Here is a 13,781-nt window from a genome sequence, read left to right on the forward strand (position 1 = left end):
ATTTTCCTTTAAGGAAAACGGGCTGCTTTACAAAAACATAAATTGCTTTATTCAAAAGCAGTCACAGACATGGTGGTCTGTTGACACCAGCAAGCCACCATCCCAGTTATTTTAGCAATTCCTAGGGGGTCGCAAATTGCGATCTACCTCATTAATATTAATGAGGTAGGTCGGTTTGCGACCCACTACGAATCAGTAAATGAAACTCATGGAGTTTCATTCACTGGAAATTCCGATTACCTAATTGCGATTCTCAGACAATCGCAATTAGGTAATCACAATTTCCAATTTTGATACATGTGGGCCTTTGTTATCTGCACACGGCGTCGTCATCTTTCAAACAGAAGGAATAGCAAAAATATATATATGTGTGTGTATATATGTGTATATATATATATATATATATATATATATATACACATATACACAGAAGGAATAGCAAAAATATATATATGTGTATATATATATATATATATATATATATATATATATATATATATATATATATATATATATATATATATATATATATATGTACACATATATATACACACACATAGATAATTAATTAGATAGTTAATTACCACCTAGAATTTTAACATGACTACAGCCCAAATCGCTGAACGGAATTACACCAAATTTGGCAGAAAGAAAAGTTATTTGGTGTAAATTTGTTCAGTCGTTTTTGAGATATTAAAGGAAAAACAAATTTGTATCTCTAGAAGGCGACGCTGAGATAAATCTAACTGCTGGTGAACAGTCAGGATTCCAGCCATTCGGCAGCACTGAGGTAACCAAGTCATTTCCTTGATTGCATGAAGAGTTGTCAGAAAAAGGCCAGGTGTGAGTGAAAGTATGGGGCAGGATGAGGGTGAAAGAAATAAGAGCGGGGAACGAAGAAGACACCTGTGTATACATTCGCATTAGAGTCATCACTGTCATACGGAAGTCAAGATGTTGTTCACGACGAAGTGGATGTAATCACTGACGTCTGGTGAAAGAGGTTATTAGCTGAAGTAGCGAAGTGTTATTTCACACACTCAACTCAAGTTATCAGAATGTAAGATATGGATGGTAACGTAGCCATCGGCACCTGTGCACGGTTTCACGTAAGAGAGAAGTAATCAAACTGTAAATTGTGTTTGTGCCCAGCAGCACCAGGGGCCAGTACAGTTGCCTGGCTGAGCTTTTAATAAACAAAGGGATTTTTTGCACCCAAGAAAATTGTGTGGCCAAGCGCTTGTTGTCCAGCACTCTAAGCCATATGCTCAGCCATGATGTATTTTCCCATCAGGCACATTATGAACAAATAGTAGAAAGAAGTTAGGCAAAGGGAAGGCCCAGGGTCTCAGAATATACAGTGTGGAGACTGGCAACCTGCTATCGCTATACACATATGTTACCACTGAAGGTTTAGAAGAGTTACGTCGACCTAGCCTATCACTGGTGTTTATATGTGGAACACCGGTATAGTGCCTAGACTGCATGAAGCCAGATAGGAAAAGTGAGGGAAGAGAAATCCTGCTTCGTGTAAGCTAGGAAGAAAGGAAAGCAGTTATCTGGTGTGTGCACTTGCATGCATAAGGAGAGTTAATGAGTTTGCACACTTGTGTAACTGCCTTACTGAATCACAACTTGCAGGTGGCATGGAGCACTGTATGTGACAGGCAATAACTGACTGGCAAATGATGAGGTGCTCTGGGCAAATATGTGTTACTTGACAATATGGCATATGGTGGAGGGCGGTGCATAGGGTGGCAAAGACCGGTATATGATCGGTACGCCTTCAGGCATGATGGCACATAGTGGCGCATCGAGCAGGAAGGGTGTTCATGTTATGGCAAAGAATGCCAAATGGCTGCTGGTTGGGACTATGATGGCAAGGACTAGCAACTGATGGGGTCCGTAGGCATTGGATGGGCACACTGGTATATGATGTGGTGCCTGCTGGGACCCCAATGTCAGTGACTGGCATGGGATGGTCTTACCTTGGCACATGATGGAAAAGACTGGCAAACGACAGTGACAGCAAATAACTGTACTTTCCATAGAACATAAATATTATTTTGCAATGAACAACGTTAGTGCACTTTCAGAAAATAGAACATTGGTGTTTAGAGGCAAAACATTTTATTTAATCAAAATTAAAGTGGGTTTTTCGGGACAAAATTTTGTGTTAGAGCAAGCATCTGATTGGGGCAGTAAAGAGCGTGCCCACTGAAACTGACAGACTGGTACCTTGGTGGCAAATGCATGCATTTCTACTATATTTAGACAACATTTGAGTCACAAAGCATGCTGATTTTGGGGAAATTAATGCTGATATTATGACATTATTCCAGGCTGCCAAAGGTCAGTTCATTTTTGCTGTGATTGAATATTTCAATACTTACAGGCAAGCCTTTCATAATATAAAATGATTGATTTTTATGGATATAATTTCACTATATAGCGATGCTGTCTAAATGCACAGGCTATAAAACTGGCGAAACCTTTTTAGACATATTTGTTATATGAACCTGTATGATCTCTGTTAACTGAGATCCAGACTGTCACGTCTGTGTCTTATGTTATGTGTCACCAGCGGGACTGCTGTGAACTTGGAAGCCTGGAATGGTCACATCTTTGTAACTACCCATTTTAAAGGTTGGCTCTTGCAAGCAGACGTTCAGTGATAGGACTACCAATCACCTTGGGAGGGACAATACGGAAAAATTAAAGTTATTTGGAGACGCTAGAGACATATTATGTGACTAGGCCGGAACAAAAAAAACAGGCTTTTTAGCAAACGTTTTGAAATGCTGTGCTATAAAATGTACTTGGCCCAGTTTCGTTCAAACATCTGTTACTCCAAGCCCAGTCCCCCAAAAAGCATGTTATGTGGGTCAGCCTTGCATAGTATGAAGTACTAAAACATTACTCGAGAGCCCCTCCAAAACGATTCTTGAATGCATGGCATTGTAGTTAATTACTTTGGGAAATTGTTATTAAACCACGTCCAATTTTTTCCAAAGACGGAAGGGGGGCATGCCATAGTTTTTGCAATTCACACCTCAAATATTACACGTGGTCCCAAACAGCACCAGAACCTGTTTCGAAGATCAAACAAACTCCAGGGAAAGACGAAACACAGCGGCTCTAGTCTCTGGCGCCGTCTAGTGGTGTGGCTATGTTAAATGTCCCCACTAATAAATAATGTAGATTTGCTTCACGTTCTATAAAGACATGTTGTAGCAGCAGGAGCACTGAAAAGCAAGAAGCCAGTGTAATACCCCCGCTGCCCCCTCCCTCTGCCTGCCGGATTGCCCTGGGAGAATGTCTCTAGACTGCAGCCCCTTTTGTGGGGAACTGAGCTCGATTATTGCAATTGGGACCTTTGTAATTACACCATACCAGGCGTAAGGTTCAGCGTCTGCAACTAATGAACAACACGGAATGTGGAACAAAGTAGTTTAGGAAAGTAGATTTTAAAAAAGCATGTGCAAACATACGGTCAAAACTCTGAGAGAAATGTAGTCACTGAACATGACAAATGCAAAACAAAAGGTCGAATTCATTTCATACACGCCTAGTGTCTCAGATGTGTCATGATGTGGAAACCTCATATTATAGAATAATAAATAGTAGAATATCGAAAAGAAAATTAAAACACAAATGCGTGGGTGGGAAGAAAAATGGCTGCCACAAATTCTTGGGTTGAACTGAGGATTTACCTGACAAGATGGCAGCATGTGAGCAAGGACAAGCCCAACGTGGCCCTGCAAAAACCAGAACAAGATTACGTTAGAACCAAATAATTGACCTCAGCAAAAAGAAATGACAGTCCCAAACACTAACAATTTCGGAGTGTCTTGTAGTTTTGAACAATCTTTTTGGTCTTTGGGTTTTATTCTGTTCACCCAATTTAAAGTACCGAAAATGTAGAACGCTGATAAGTAAGCGTACAAAAGTGTAGAAATTAAACAGCACAGAAGATTGGTTCCACAGAAAATAAAATGCAAAGTACTCAAATTCACGGCAAACACAATGCTTTATTTTAAAAAACAATTATTGCAGGAAGGCAATTTTTTGCTTAGTGCACACCCAGTATGAATTAGACTTTAGTCTCTTAAAAAAAAATTATTATGAAAATGCATTATCCTGCTGGTGTTGATTTTTAAATGGGTAGGGTTTGGTGAGGGGATGCGGTCTGTGAAATAAAAGTGGCATGGCGGGTTATGGTGTGTGAGGGTTGTATGCACATTCTTACTGGCTTAAAGTGGCTTCTTGATGGGTTGTGTTGGCAGGCAGAGATGGGCATGTCTTTGTTATACCGGACATCCCTAGTATGGTTTCCCCCAAACTTTTAGCCGACTCTCCTCCTATTTTGCAAACTCGGTTTTGTTGGTCTTCGGAATTTACCACTCCTAACCAGTGCTAAGGTGCATACGTTCACATGTTAAATTTGGCCTACACCGAGTTGGTACATTTAATTTACTTGTAAGTCTCTGGTAAAGTGGTACTACATATACCCAGGACCTGTAAATTAAATGCTACTAGTGGGCCTGCAGCACGTATTGTGCCACCCATTTAAGTAGCCTTTTTAAACATGATTCGGGCCTGCTATTGCCGCCTGTGTACAGTTTTTAACTGCAATTTTGACCTGGCACAACAACCTTTTTGCCAGGCCTCAACCTTCCTTTTTGATACATATACTTCACCTCCAGGGTAGGCCCTAAACAGCCTTTAAGGCAGGGTGCAGTATATTTAAAAGGTTGGACATGTACATTTGAATTTTACATGTCCTGGTAGTGAAACACTCCTAAATTCGTTTTTCACTACTGCAAGTCCAACCTCTCCCATAGAATAACATTGGGTTACCTTATTACTTTTAATAAGTGATGTTTATTGCTTGGTAATAGGTAGAAATGTCAAGTTTGGTCTTTAGTGAATTGTTATTTAAAATCCTCTTTAATGGTAAAGTCAGATTTTAAGTCACAATTCTGAAAATGCCACATTTGTAAAGTTAATCAAACTACACTGGGTTCGGCCCATAAAGAGTCCAGCTAGACCCTAATAACAGCTAAAGTTCGCGAACCGCCACTTCATAACCTTAAGCAATCTCGTGCACTGCAGTTATGTTGTAGCTGAGTTAAATGCCAATAAAATTGGTTGTACTGACCCTTTCCCGCTCACAAGTCAGCATTATACTTTGGGAACGAATCGCAAGTCTCTGAATCTTTGCCAAAAACATGCCCTTTCTCTGTTACTTGTGCTGGCGTTGCATATGCCGGAAATCCTGTTTGTTCTCATCTCTCCGAAAAAGTGGAACAATAAAGATTCTTTATTTCAAAAAAGGGGTGGGGCGAAGCCACAAAGAAGTTCAAATTGAACAATCACCGCAACAGCGTTTCTACTACTAGAAACTTGGGTAAACGGGAATGTCAAATAGAAAAAACTTTCTATTGAACCAAAGTGGCTCATTTTTTGGCACATAGAATGTGGAATGGTGCTAAGGCCGGTCTGTTGGTTTCTGGGAGTTGTAGTCATTTTCATTGTGAGGCGAGGCTTGTAAAGGAAGAAAAATAATTTCCCTTTAAAAATTAAATCTAAGGTGAAGGTCATCATAGTTTTACTAAAATTAAGTCAAAGTTTTGTTACAAATGTTGCAAATCCGTCATCTCATTCAGCCCATCAGTGACAGTGTTAAATTTGACAATTAAGTATGCTTCCCGATGATGTATTGTATGGACAAAGGCGCTGCTTAGGAGATGACCTCTTGGAATTGGTCTGTACTTTTTGGAAAACTCGTGCATGTACTGCACTGTTTCCAATGAGTACTCTTGCATGTACAGCATCCACCTTGCGGGAGCGAGCAGCTGCGCCATCTGTTTCCAATTATCGCGCCTGAACTTGTTTACATTTGCCTGTCTCTTGGTCGCGTTAATTGGAAACAGGTGGCAGTCACGTTCACTTTTGCGGCTGCTTGTTTCCTGATAATTCTTATACATGCCCCACCTCTGCTACCTTTCTTTCGTATAAGCTGGTGTCTTGCACTGTTTTGTGTTCTAGGAGGGGTTACCCCGAGACCCTCCCTTGGTCTCTGTGCCAGCCGTGTTCGAGGATCCCTTACCAGTGTCCGTCATTACCGCCGGCCGTCATTTTATTTACAAGCAGATTTTCTGCTTTCTTTTGATACACAGCTGCTCTTGTTCACTGGGGCTCATCTGTTGTTCACGGAGCTGGAGGGAGCGGCTTTGCTTGTTGTGGCAGGGCCCCCGCAGCCCCCCAAGAACAAGACCCCAGTTGTTCTAGACTCGTTTGCGTCACCTTTGACCTGTAGGCATCAGCCTGGTCTGAGAGCTCTGTTGTCCTTGAAGAGTGTGCACGAGATTGAGAATCCTGTAGTGTTATTTACCAATCTGCTTTACATGTTTGTCTCGCTTTATTGCTGTTCAACCCTTCAGATAACCAATTCTCCATCAGCAGATCGGTGATAACAGGTCCGAGAATAAATCTTACCCAGCCAGACCCAGTCTTCCATCCTCCAAAGGTCCGCAATTGAGTATCATAAATTGGGTAATTGTCGCATCTGTTATTTGCAGCGCTTCGAAGCGGTGGAAGTGCGGTATTAACCGTTGTTAAAACTAGTTGTTATGGCAACACGTAGATTTTACCCCCAGCCAATCACAGACGTGCTCCTCGGTTAAGTTCAGCTGGGCCTGCTGCACACTGAACCAGGCAGTGAGCCTGCACAATAGCAGTGCTCCAGGGCACAATATGCAGTAAGTACTCTAGTTACTCTTTTATTTAATAGTAGGCAAACTCTTGCTCAAAAATGCTCCAAGAACGTGTCGGGGGCTAATGTGAACTGGTACTTCCGACATCTGATGACTCCCTGCTGCTCACGGATCCCCGGTGAGCACATCTTGTGAGCAGTAACAGCTTTCAGCTTCATTTCGATGCGTTCCACACCAGTGCTTAATTTGTAAAATATGAAGTGCAGGTGCTGAAATGTTTTTCGGAGGCCACACTTACTTTTCGCTGGCTCCACCCACTTACAGCGTATCATCAAAAAGGCCGCAACCTTGAATTTTTCTTCAAGGGACTGAAAATCAGCCTCAGAACCTTGCCACCCAAAAGAACATACGTCAAAATCATCTAACATTCTCCTAGAAAACAGAGTTGATTTCTCAAAACACTTCACTTAATATTTCATGGACAGCCAAATTTTCTCTACAGAAAATAACATCCATGGTGACTTCAACATTCAGAGGGAAAAGAAAAACAAGAAGTGTTCCTCCAACATCAATGTTCATGTGAAGAAATTCAACTTTCGTTGACCTACTAACACCTACCTCCCACAAAGCCAGAAAAACACTAGAGCCATGATCTCCAGCACCGGCACCCGATTATGTCTTTATTATAGACCTTACGGTAACGGAGCCAGTTTTCAGCATGTACCTCCCCATCCTGCCATGTTGCCCACTTACACACGCAGTCAGTGGGAATTGAGGACGGCGGACCCAGAACGAGGCTCCACTGCCATGCACCCAAACAAAAAGCAGCGTTGGTTGGTTTGGCATGGGCCCCACGCCACCCACTGCCACCCACGGGGTGGCATATTTATGATCATGGTGGCAGCTACGCTAGCGCTACTAGTAGTTACTTAAAGTTTACCTAATTTAACTTCTTCCATACAGCTTAACAGTTAACTACTGTTAAGTAACTGTCAGTGCAGTGTCATGTAAAACAGTACTTAAATTTCTGGTTCGGGCCGGGCGGCCACACACACGACTGCCTGCAGCCTTAGGCTGCTGCGCAGCTTTATTTAACTGATTAGGCCTGGCTGCCAGGGTACACCACCCTCTAGAAACAGTACAAAAATATCTTCCATCTGACCACCGTACTTCTTAGCGCTCTGAAGTCGCAGCAAGCAACACTGCAGCGCATTACAAAACACGCAAATGCACTACTACAAACACGAAAAAACTAACCTGCAGTAAACGCAGGAATGCAACAGCGACAGCTTTAAAGTTGTTTCAATCTGTGGGAGTGAGTACTAGCAGAGCATGTCTTGCGTCAGTGAGTCCTTGTTTAGGAAGGAAGATGGACATTGGACGTCACTTGGCCGCCTCTCATTCTGAGTGAAAGGCTTCCCGGAAGTCCTGCTCGGCCGCTCTCTGGGCGCTGGTAATTAGTCGCCATCAGCGGATAATTGGCCCTCGTGATGTGTGCTACTTCTAGAACCCAAGGCAGAGTCAATATGTGTGATGAAATAACGCGCACACGCCCTTCAGAGTCAATTAGTGAAACGTCCTTATTAAACAGCTGAAAATCATTGGAATGCACCCTCTCCGCATGGAGACCCGGCCGCCCCTGCCCCATCCCTACTCACCTGGTGCTGTTAATGGCCAGTAGCAGTACTCACTGGTGGCAGCGGCTACTCCAGGCCTCAACAACGTCGTCCATTCGGCCTGGCCAGTCGCGCTTGCTGCTGGCGGCCGTTGAACCACGATGACTCGGCACTCGGTGGTGGGTGAGGTGCGGCCGTGCGGGTATGCTGGGGCGTGGGCGTGGCAATGCAGCGAATGCGCGTGCGTGCTGAAAAAAACAGCGCCTGCTGCCGCGCACAGCTCCAACCCCCGCAGAAGATCAAATCCAGCTCTGCCCAGTGTCCCGCACGCCCGTCACCCACTGGGCGGCCGGCAACACTGAGCCCCGGCTGCTGGGCCACCACCGCAGACAATGCTACTGCATGTGCCACTGCCAATTGCCATAGTGAGGTAAATTACTTTAAAATCAATTATGTGCACTAAATGTGTGTAGACCCGGCCCTGCAAATTAGGTGCCGGTGCTAAGCACCGGAAAGCTCCGGCACAAATTAAGCCCTGTTCCACACACTTATGGCAGCACACGAGTTATGGCTCTTGAGACTGTGCGAGGCAGAGGTCGGCCTGCAATGTAGACGATGGATGCTCGAACACAGCATCTACTTTTGATTATCTCGGCGTGAGAGTAACAGCTGATACTCGCCGTGCACGGCCCAGCCTCTGCAAACCCCATCCAAACAGAGCACTTCCGGCTCTTCAACAGACGACGCATAGGCTGCCTTTTAAAACCGCGAGCCCATTTCAAGGCAAACCACGAGCAAGGGTAATATCCACACTACTGGACCCATCAGGATTACGAGATCGGAATCTGGGTTTCATCTGGAGACTCTACCAGTTGAAAGCATGTGGACTTTTCCAGGTTAAATATAGGATACAATTAGAAATTAGACATGCGTTGCAGCATTTTTTATGTTATTTCTTTTTTAATACAGTTGTTCAATTATACATAATATCATCCTAATTATATATAAGGTAACAAAAATGCTTATAACACTTATAACTTTTCTAATGTACTGCACAGCAGACAATACGCTACACCATAGCTTAAACACACTGGCAAAGGCAATAGCTCTCGCTAAACACTTATAAGGTCCCTATTGGCTATGCCAATGCTTGTTTCAATTGATTTGGCTATAGACCTGATTCTTATACAACGTAGCGTGAATATAACATTTGTTCAATGCAGGTGTCTGGCGTTTTTCAAATTAGTGGAGAACTAATCTTTGGTTCAGCTAAGACAACGCGGATAACAAAGGTAACTTAGAGAGGATGAGTGGATGATACTGTACGGATAGTTGATAGCAGAATGTTCGGTTCTTTTTTTATAACAACTTTTCCTCATATATGTTTTTCCTTTCAGTGTTCTAGCGTTCCGAGTCCTGAGGAGAACCCCAATAGTCAATATAAAGGGGTCCGAAACACGTCGACATTATTTATCCAAACAAGTGTGTTCACATCATAATACTGTTGCTCCGAACAAATGATATTTTTTCAAGGACTTGTGATTTCCCTCAGCCCCCAATATTGGCACTGTTTGGTGTTAGCCCACTCAGAAACACGTATGCTCTATACAATTAAAGTAATTTTGTGGGCTATGTTCAAATTGTTTTTTGAAAAAACAGAACTTAGGCTGTTATATTAGTGTTTTTAAAAAAAATTCTGTACAGTTGCAGTTCGTTGTGAAGAATATAACAATTTATTTGTTCTCTCTATTTATATTTGTATACGTAATTCATGTCCTCCCTTGTGTGTAATGTCACGCTTGTTTAAATGAGTGTTGATAAACTGATTTTTTAAAATATGTTTTGAAAGAAGTGTAGATCAAAAGAAAAAGAAAACAGAAAAAATAATACATTGGTGTGGATCATAACGTGTGTGTGATCTCAGGAATGAATGATGTATGAAAGGACATCAGTCTGGCATTCGTGTTGTTTCATTGACTTTTAGAAAGTTGCCATTGTCCTGTTCTAATAAGTTGGTGCCTGCAGCCTCTATCATGTGGTTAGCATTTGGCCTTCGTGTATTCCTCCCGGACAGTAATACAAAGGGGGAATAGGTGTTGGCAGGATGGACCATCTCTGACCTAATAGAGGGTGGAGCTGTCACCTACCACAATTGCACTTCAAAGGGGCTGTTCTCAGCACACTCACAAAGGACTTCACACTAGTCTGTTGTTGCCGCAGACCTCTCAGAGCTAGGATGGAGGAAGTAAGGAAATTATAGAACCAGATGTGAGGTGGGGAATCTAGAAGTTTCTCCCACTTCAAAGCTATCACCAGGTATAAATATTGGACCCTCAGAATAAAGCTCTTCAGTACACTCCTAGGCCTGTGGATACTGCAGATGGAGTAATGCACTGCTGCCAGAGGAATGCCCTGCTGTCTGGGAAGGAAGACTGGACCTGCTTCCTTTATCCAAGGCTATCTGAAGTGTCTCCAAGAGTCAGCTGACTGTTCAGAGCTACAGGAATATAACCAGCTCCAGAGGTCTCCCTGCAACTGCTCATCTGGCCTGCTGCAACTGGACCTGCCTGTGCCCTGCTGGCCTCTGCAAGAGCGAGTCCCTGAGCCACAATAGGCGCTTCCCCAGTCCTGGGCCCTTGGTTGGCATAAGAGTGCACTCCTCTGAACACAAAGGAGAAATCCTGAAGTTTCAGGCTCTTTGTGACCGCGCTGAGAGCTTGCCACCTGCCAATGTGAAGCTCTGGTAAACTATGCTACAGTGACCTCCAGTGGTGACTGGCAATGCGAGATCTGACCTTCACACTACAGCAGCAATAGCCCGCGGTGACCGCCAACGCGAAGCTCCAGCAATGACCATTTGCGACACGCTCCCTGCTCCTCGTGGCCTCCTACACTACGAACTTCACCCTCTGTGACAGACTTTGAGAAGGTAACATTTTCAGATGGACTAACCTGGTCACTGTATCTGGCTCACACTGCATCACAGTCTGCCTGAACTTCTGACTTTCCCCCAGTTCAGCACGACCAGATAACCGCAAGTGGCGCTTTGTGATTTAGGCGCACTACCTGAATCTTTCAAACTGCATATCTCTGGTTCTACTGATTGGACTTTTGTCATTTTGGTATCAAATAATTTATTACGATTTTTTTGTGTTGCATTTTCACTTTATTACTGTTTAAGTGCTGCATAAATACTTTACATATTGCCTCAAAAATAAGCCTGAGTGCCATTGTACCATGCTAGCAGAGGGCTAAGAAGAGGTTTATTTAGTGCTTTCTGTGGTTCACTCTGTCAAGGATTGTGGCTGTTGCTTGAGAAGGTATCACAACCCCTTCAATCAACAATCCAATTCCTCACAGTCTTCATGTTATTGTTATATGTGTCATACGTGGAGTTAGTATGAATAAGTGTGTACAGCTCATTAACAGCTCTGACAGAAGCCTGGACCTCATGTCGCCCAGGTGATTGGTACAGCAGACGGCAGATATGTTTAAAATTAGGATATTCCATTCATGAAATCCTGGTTTTTAGGTCTCACAGACCTGTGTTGCAACGCCCATGCGCTGCTCGCTCTGCGAGGCTTATTGTAATCGAGGAGATTTCAGAAGTGGAGTTGAAGCCCCGCCCATCATTCTTATTGGCCGGTGTCATCGTTTATTCTAAACGCTGGCTTCCGATTCCAAATTTGTTACTGCCCGGTCTCCTTTTTGGACGGCCCATCCAGACTGGATCTTTTGTTTGCGGCGTTATACAGTCTCCTTTAACTAATGGGTAAGCACTTTTTTTTTCTTATTCGCGTAATGGCGACAGCTTCTTTCAGTCGCCTTTGGCAAGGCCGGCCGCGTATTCATTTTTGCATTGTGCGTTCACTTATGCGGAGTGCTTTTACTTTAATAGTGGCCAAACCATCCCTCCTCCCCAGCACTCGCGGGACAATGACTGGCATTATTTGTACACAGAGCGTGCTTTCACTTTAATAGCGGCTGCCAGTAGCAAAGTACCGCTGGGTGATTTTTTTTAAAACTTTAATTCAAAGCGCGGTGCCTGCTTCAGGGACACCGCACTCTGTTTATTATTATTATTTTTATACTTTAAGCCTAGCGCTTAGCTGCTGAATGCCCCGCCTCTCCAGGGTGGGCGGCCACCTGCTCCGGAGTGCAGAGATGCCGACTCTGAACTAAGTGACGGGTTGTCTGGGAGAAACCAGCGGCCGTGCCCCAGCGAGTCTATCAGTCCGAACGAGTGAGCGCCCAGGCCAGAGGCCTGCCCCACGACACACCGGTGAGTAGACTCAGATCCAGGTACTCATTCTGGGGTGATCGGTTTAGGAAGCACCGGGCTGGCTGCGGGATACCGCCTTCATGGTAACGGGATCCATTAGTGGTTTCTGCTGAGCTCGGGCCAGTGGGGGCTGTCCTTTCATGGCATGGAACCAGAGATTATCCTCAGCCATAGGTGGCATTGTGTAGCTCATCGTCAGGTTCGTCCCAGCATATGCATTTCGTTGGCCCATAATATTGACTACTGAATTAGTCCTTTACGAATTGCTGCATGGATCTGTGCACTTCCCCCTCCTGTTCAGTATTTTTTTTTTTTTTAAATCTTTTTATTAACAAAAAAAAACATATCGGTCACTTACAAATTTCAGATCTTTTAGCGTTACAGTGGCACAACTTTGGACTCTTAGACATTCGTATCTCTTAACATGGCACAACAGATCAGGAGCGTAAATTCTCCCCACGTTCTTGGGTTAGCCTTTCCTCAAGGGAAGGATAGGTTGGGGGCTCACAGATGTTACCACGGTGAGCATTCCAGGGAGACCAGATCGCCGCCCACTTCCCGGGGCACCCCCTCGAGACATACACTATCTTCTCCCGCAGCATACACCAGTCCATGTCTCTCTTCCACGCGCCAAGTGTCGGCGGCGCCCCCGCCCCCCACAGCCGTGCTATGTTACGCTTTGCAATCACCAGCCCCAGTGTGACCCATATACTGCCTTTTACCGGCAAGTCTGTGTCCTGTTCAGTATTTAACAGCTCATCTTCTTTATGCACTGGGTATTATGATGTTCCAGTGGTGGGTGAACATCAGTGGTCTCTTTAAGAACCTCGCTACGAGTAGCCCATTATCGGATGTGATAATCAGATCGCACCCGTTAAAATCGGACACTGAGGCGGTCTGAACTTACCAGTTGGAGAGCATGTTCAAAAGTTAAGGGTTTTTGGATAGTAGTATACGGAATTTGCATGCTTAACCTGTCTAAATTCACCTGGGGATCATGGTGGAAGAGTGGTGCGAGCCGGAACACTCATAACTCCAGTATGTGTAGTAACGAGAGTTATCACGCATAACGAAATATAGAAGGCAACTCCTAATAAGGGCCTAGGGTCTGAAATCTTCCCAAGAAAGAGTAAAGTGAACTTCTGGTATACTGTACTTCAGCCA

At 44.0% G+C, this 13,781-nt stretch overlaps 1 protein-coding gene across 3 annotated transcripts in view; it reads right to left on the bottom strand.

Moving 5' to 3' along the window:
* GSTCD (glutathione S-transferase C-terminal domain containing) overlaps positions 1 to 13,781 on the bottom strand; it is an 841,775-nt gene that overhangs the window by 257,562 nt on the left and 570,432 nt on the right. For all 3 annotated transcript variants that reach the window (XM_085641409.1, XM_085641407.1, XM_085641408.1), the window contains exon 7: positions 3,714 to 3,758. In XM_085641409.1, the coding sequence (XP_085497535.1) occupies positions 3,714 to 3,758 (45 nt within the window). The remainder of the gene's footprint in view (positions 1 to 3,713; positions 3,759 to 13,781) is intronic.

Source organism: Triturus cristatus, chromosome 2_2 (assembly GCF_964204655.1).
Source record: "Triturus cristatus chromosome 2_2, aTriCri1.1, whole genome shotgun sequence".
Classification (NCBI taxonomy): Eukaryota; Metazoa; Chordata; class Amphibia; order Caudata; family Salamandridae; genus Triturus; species Triturus cristatus.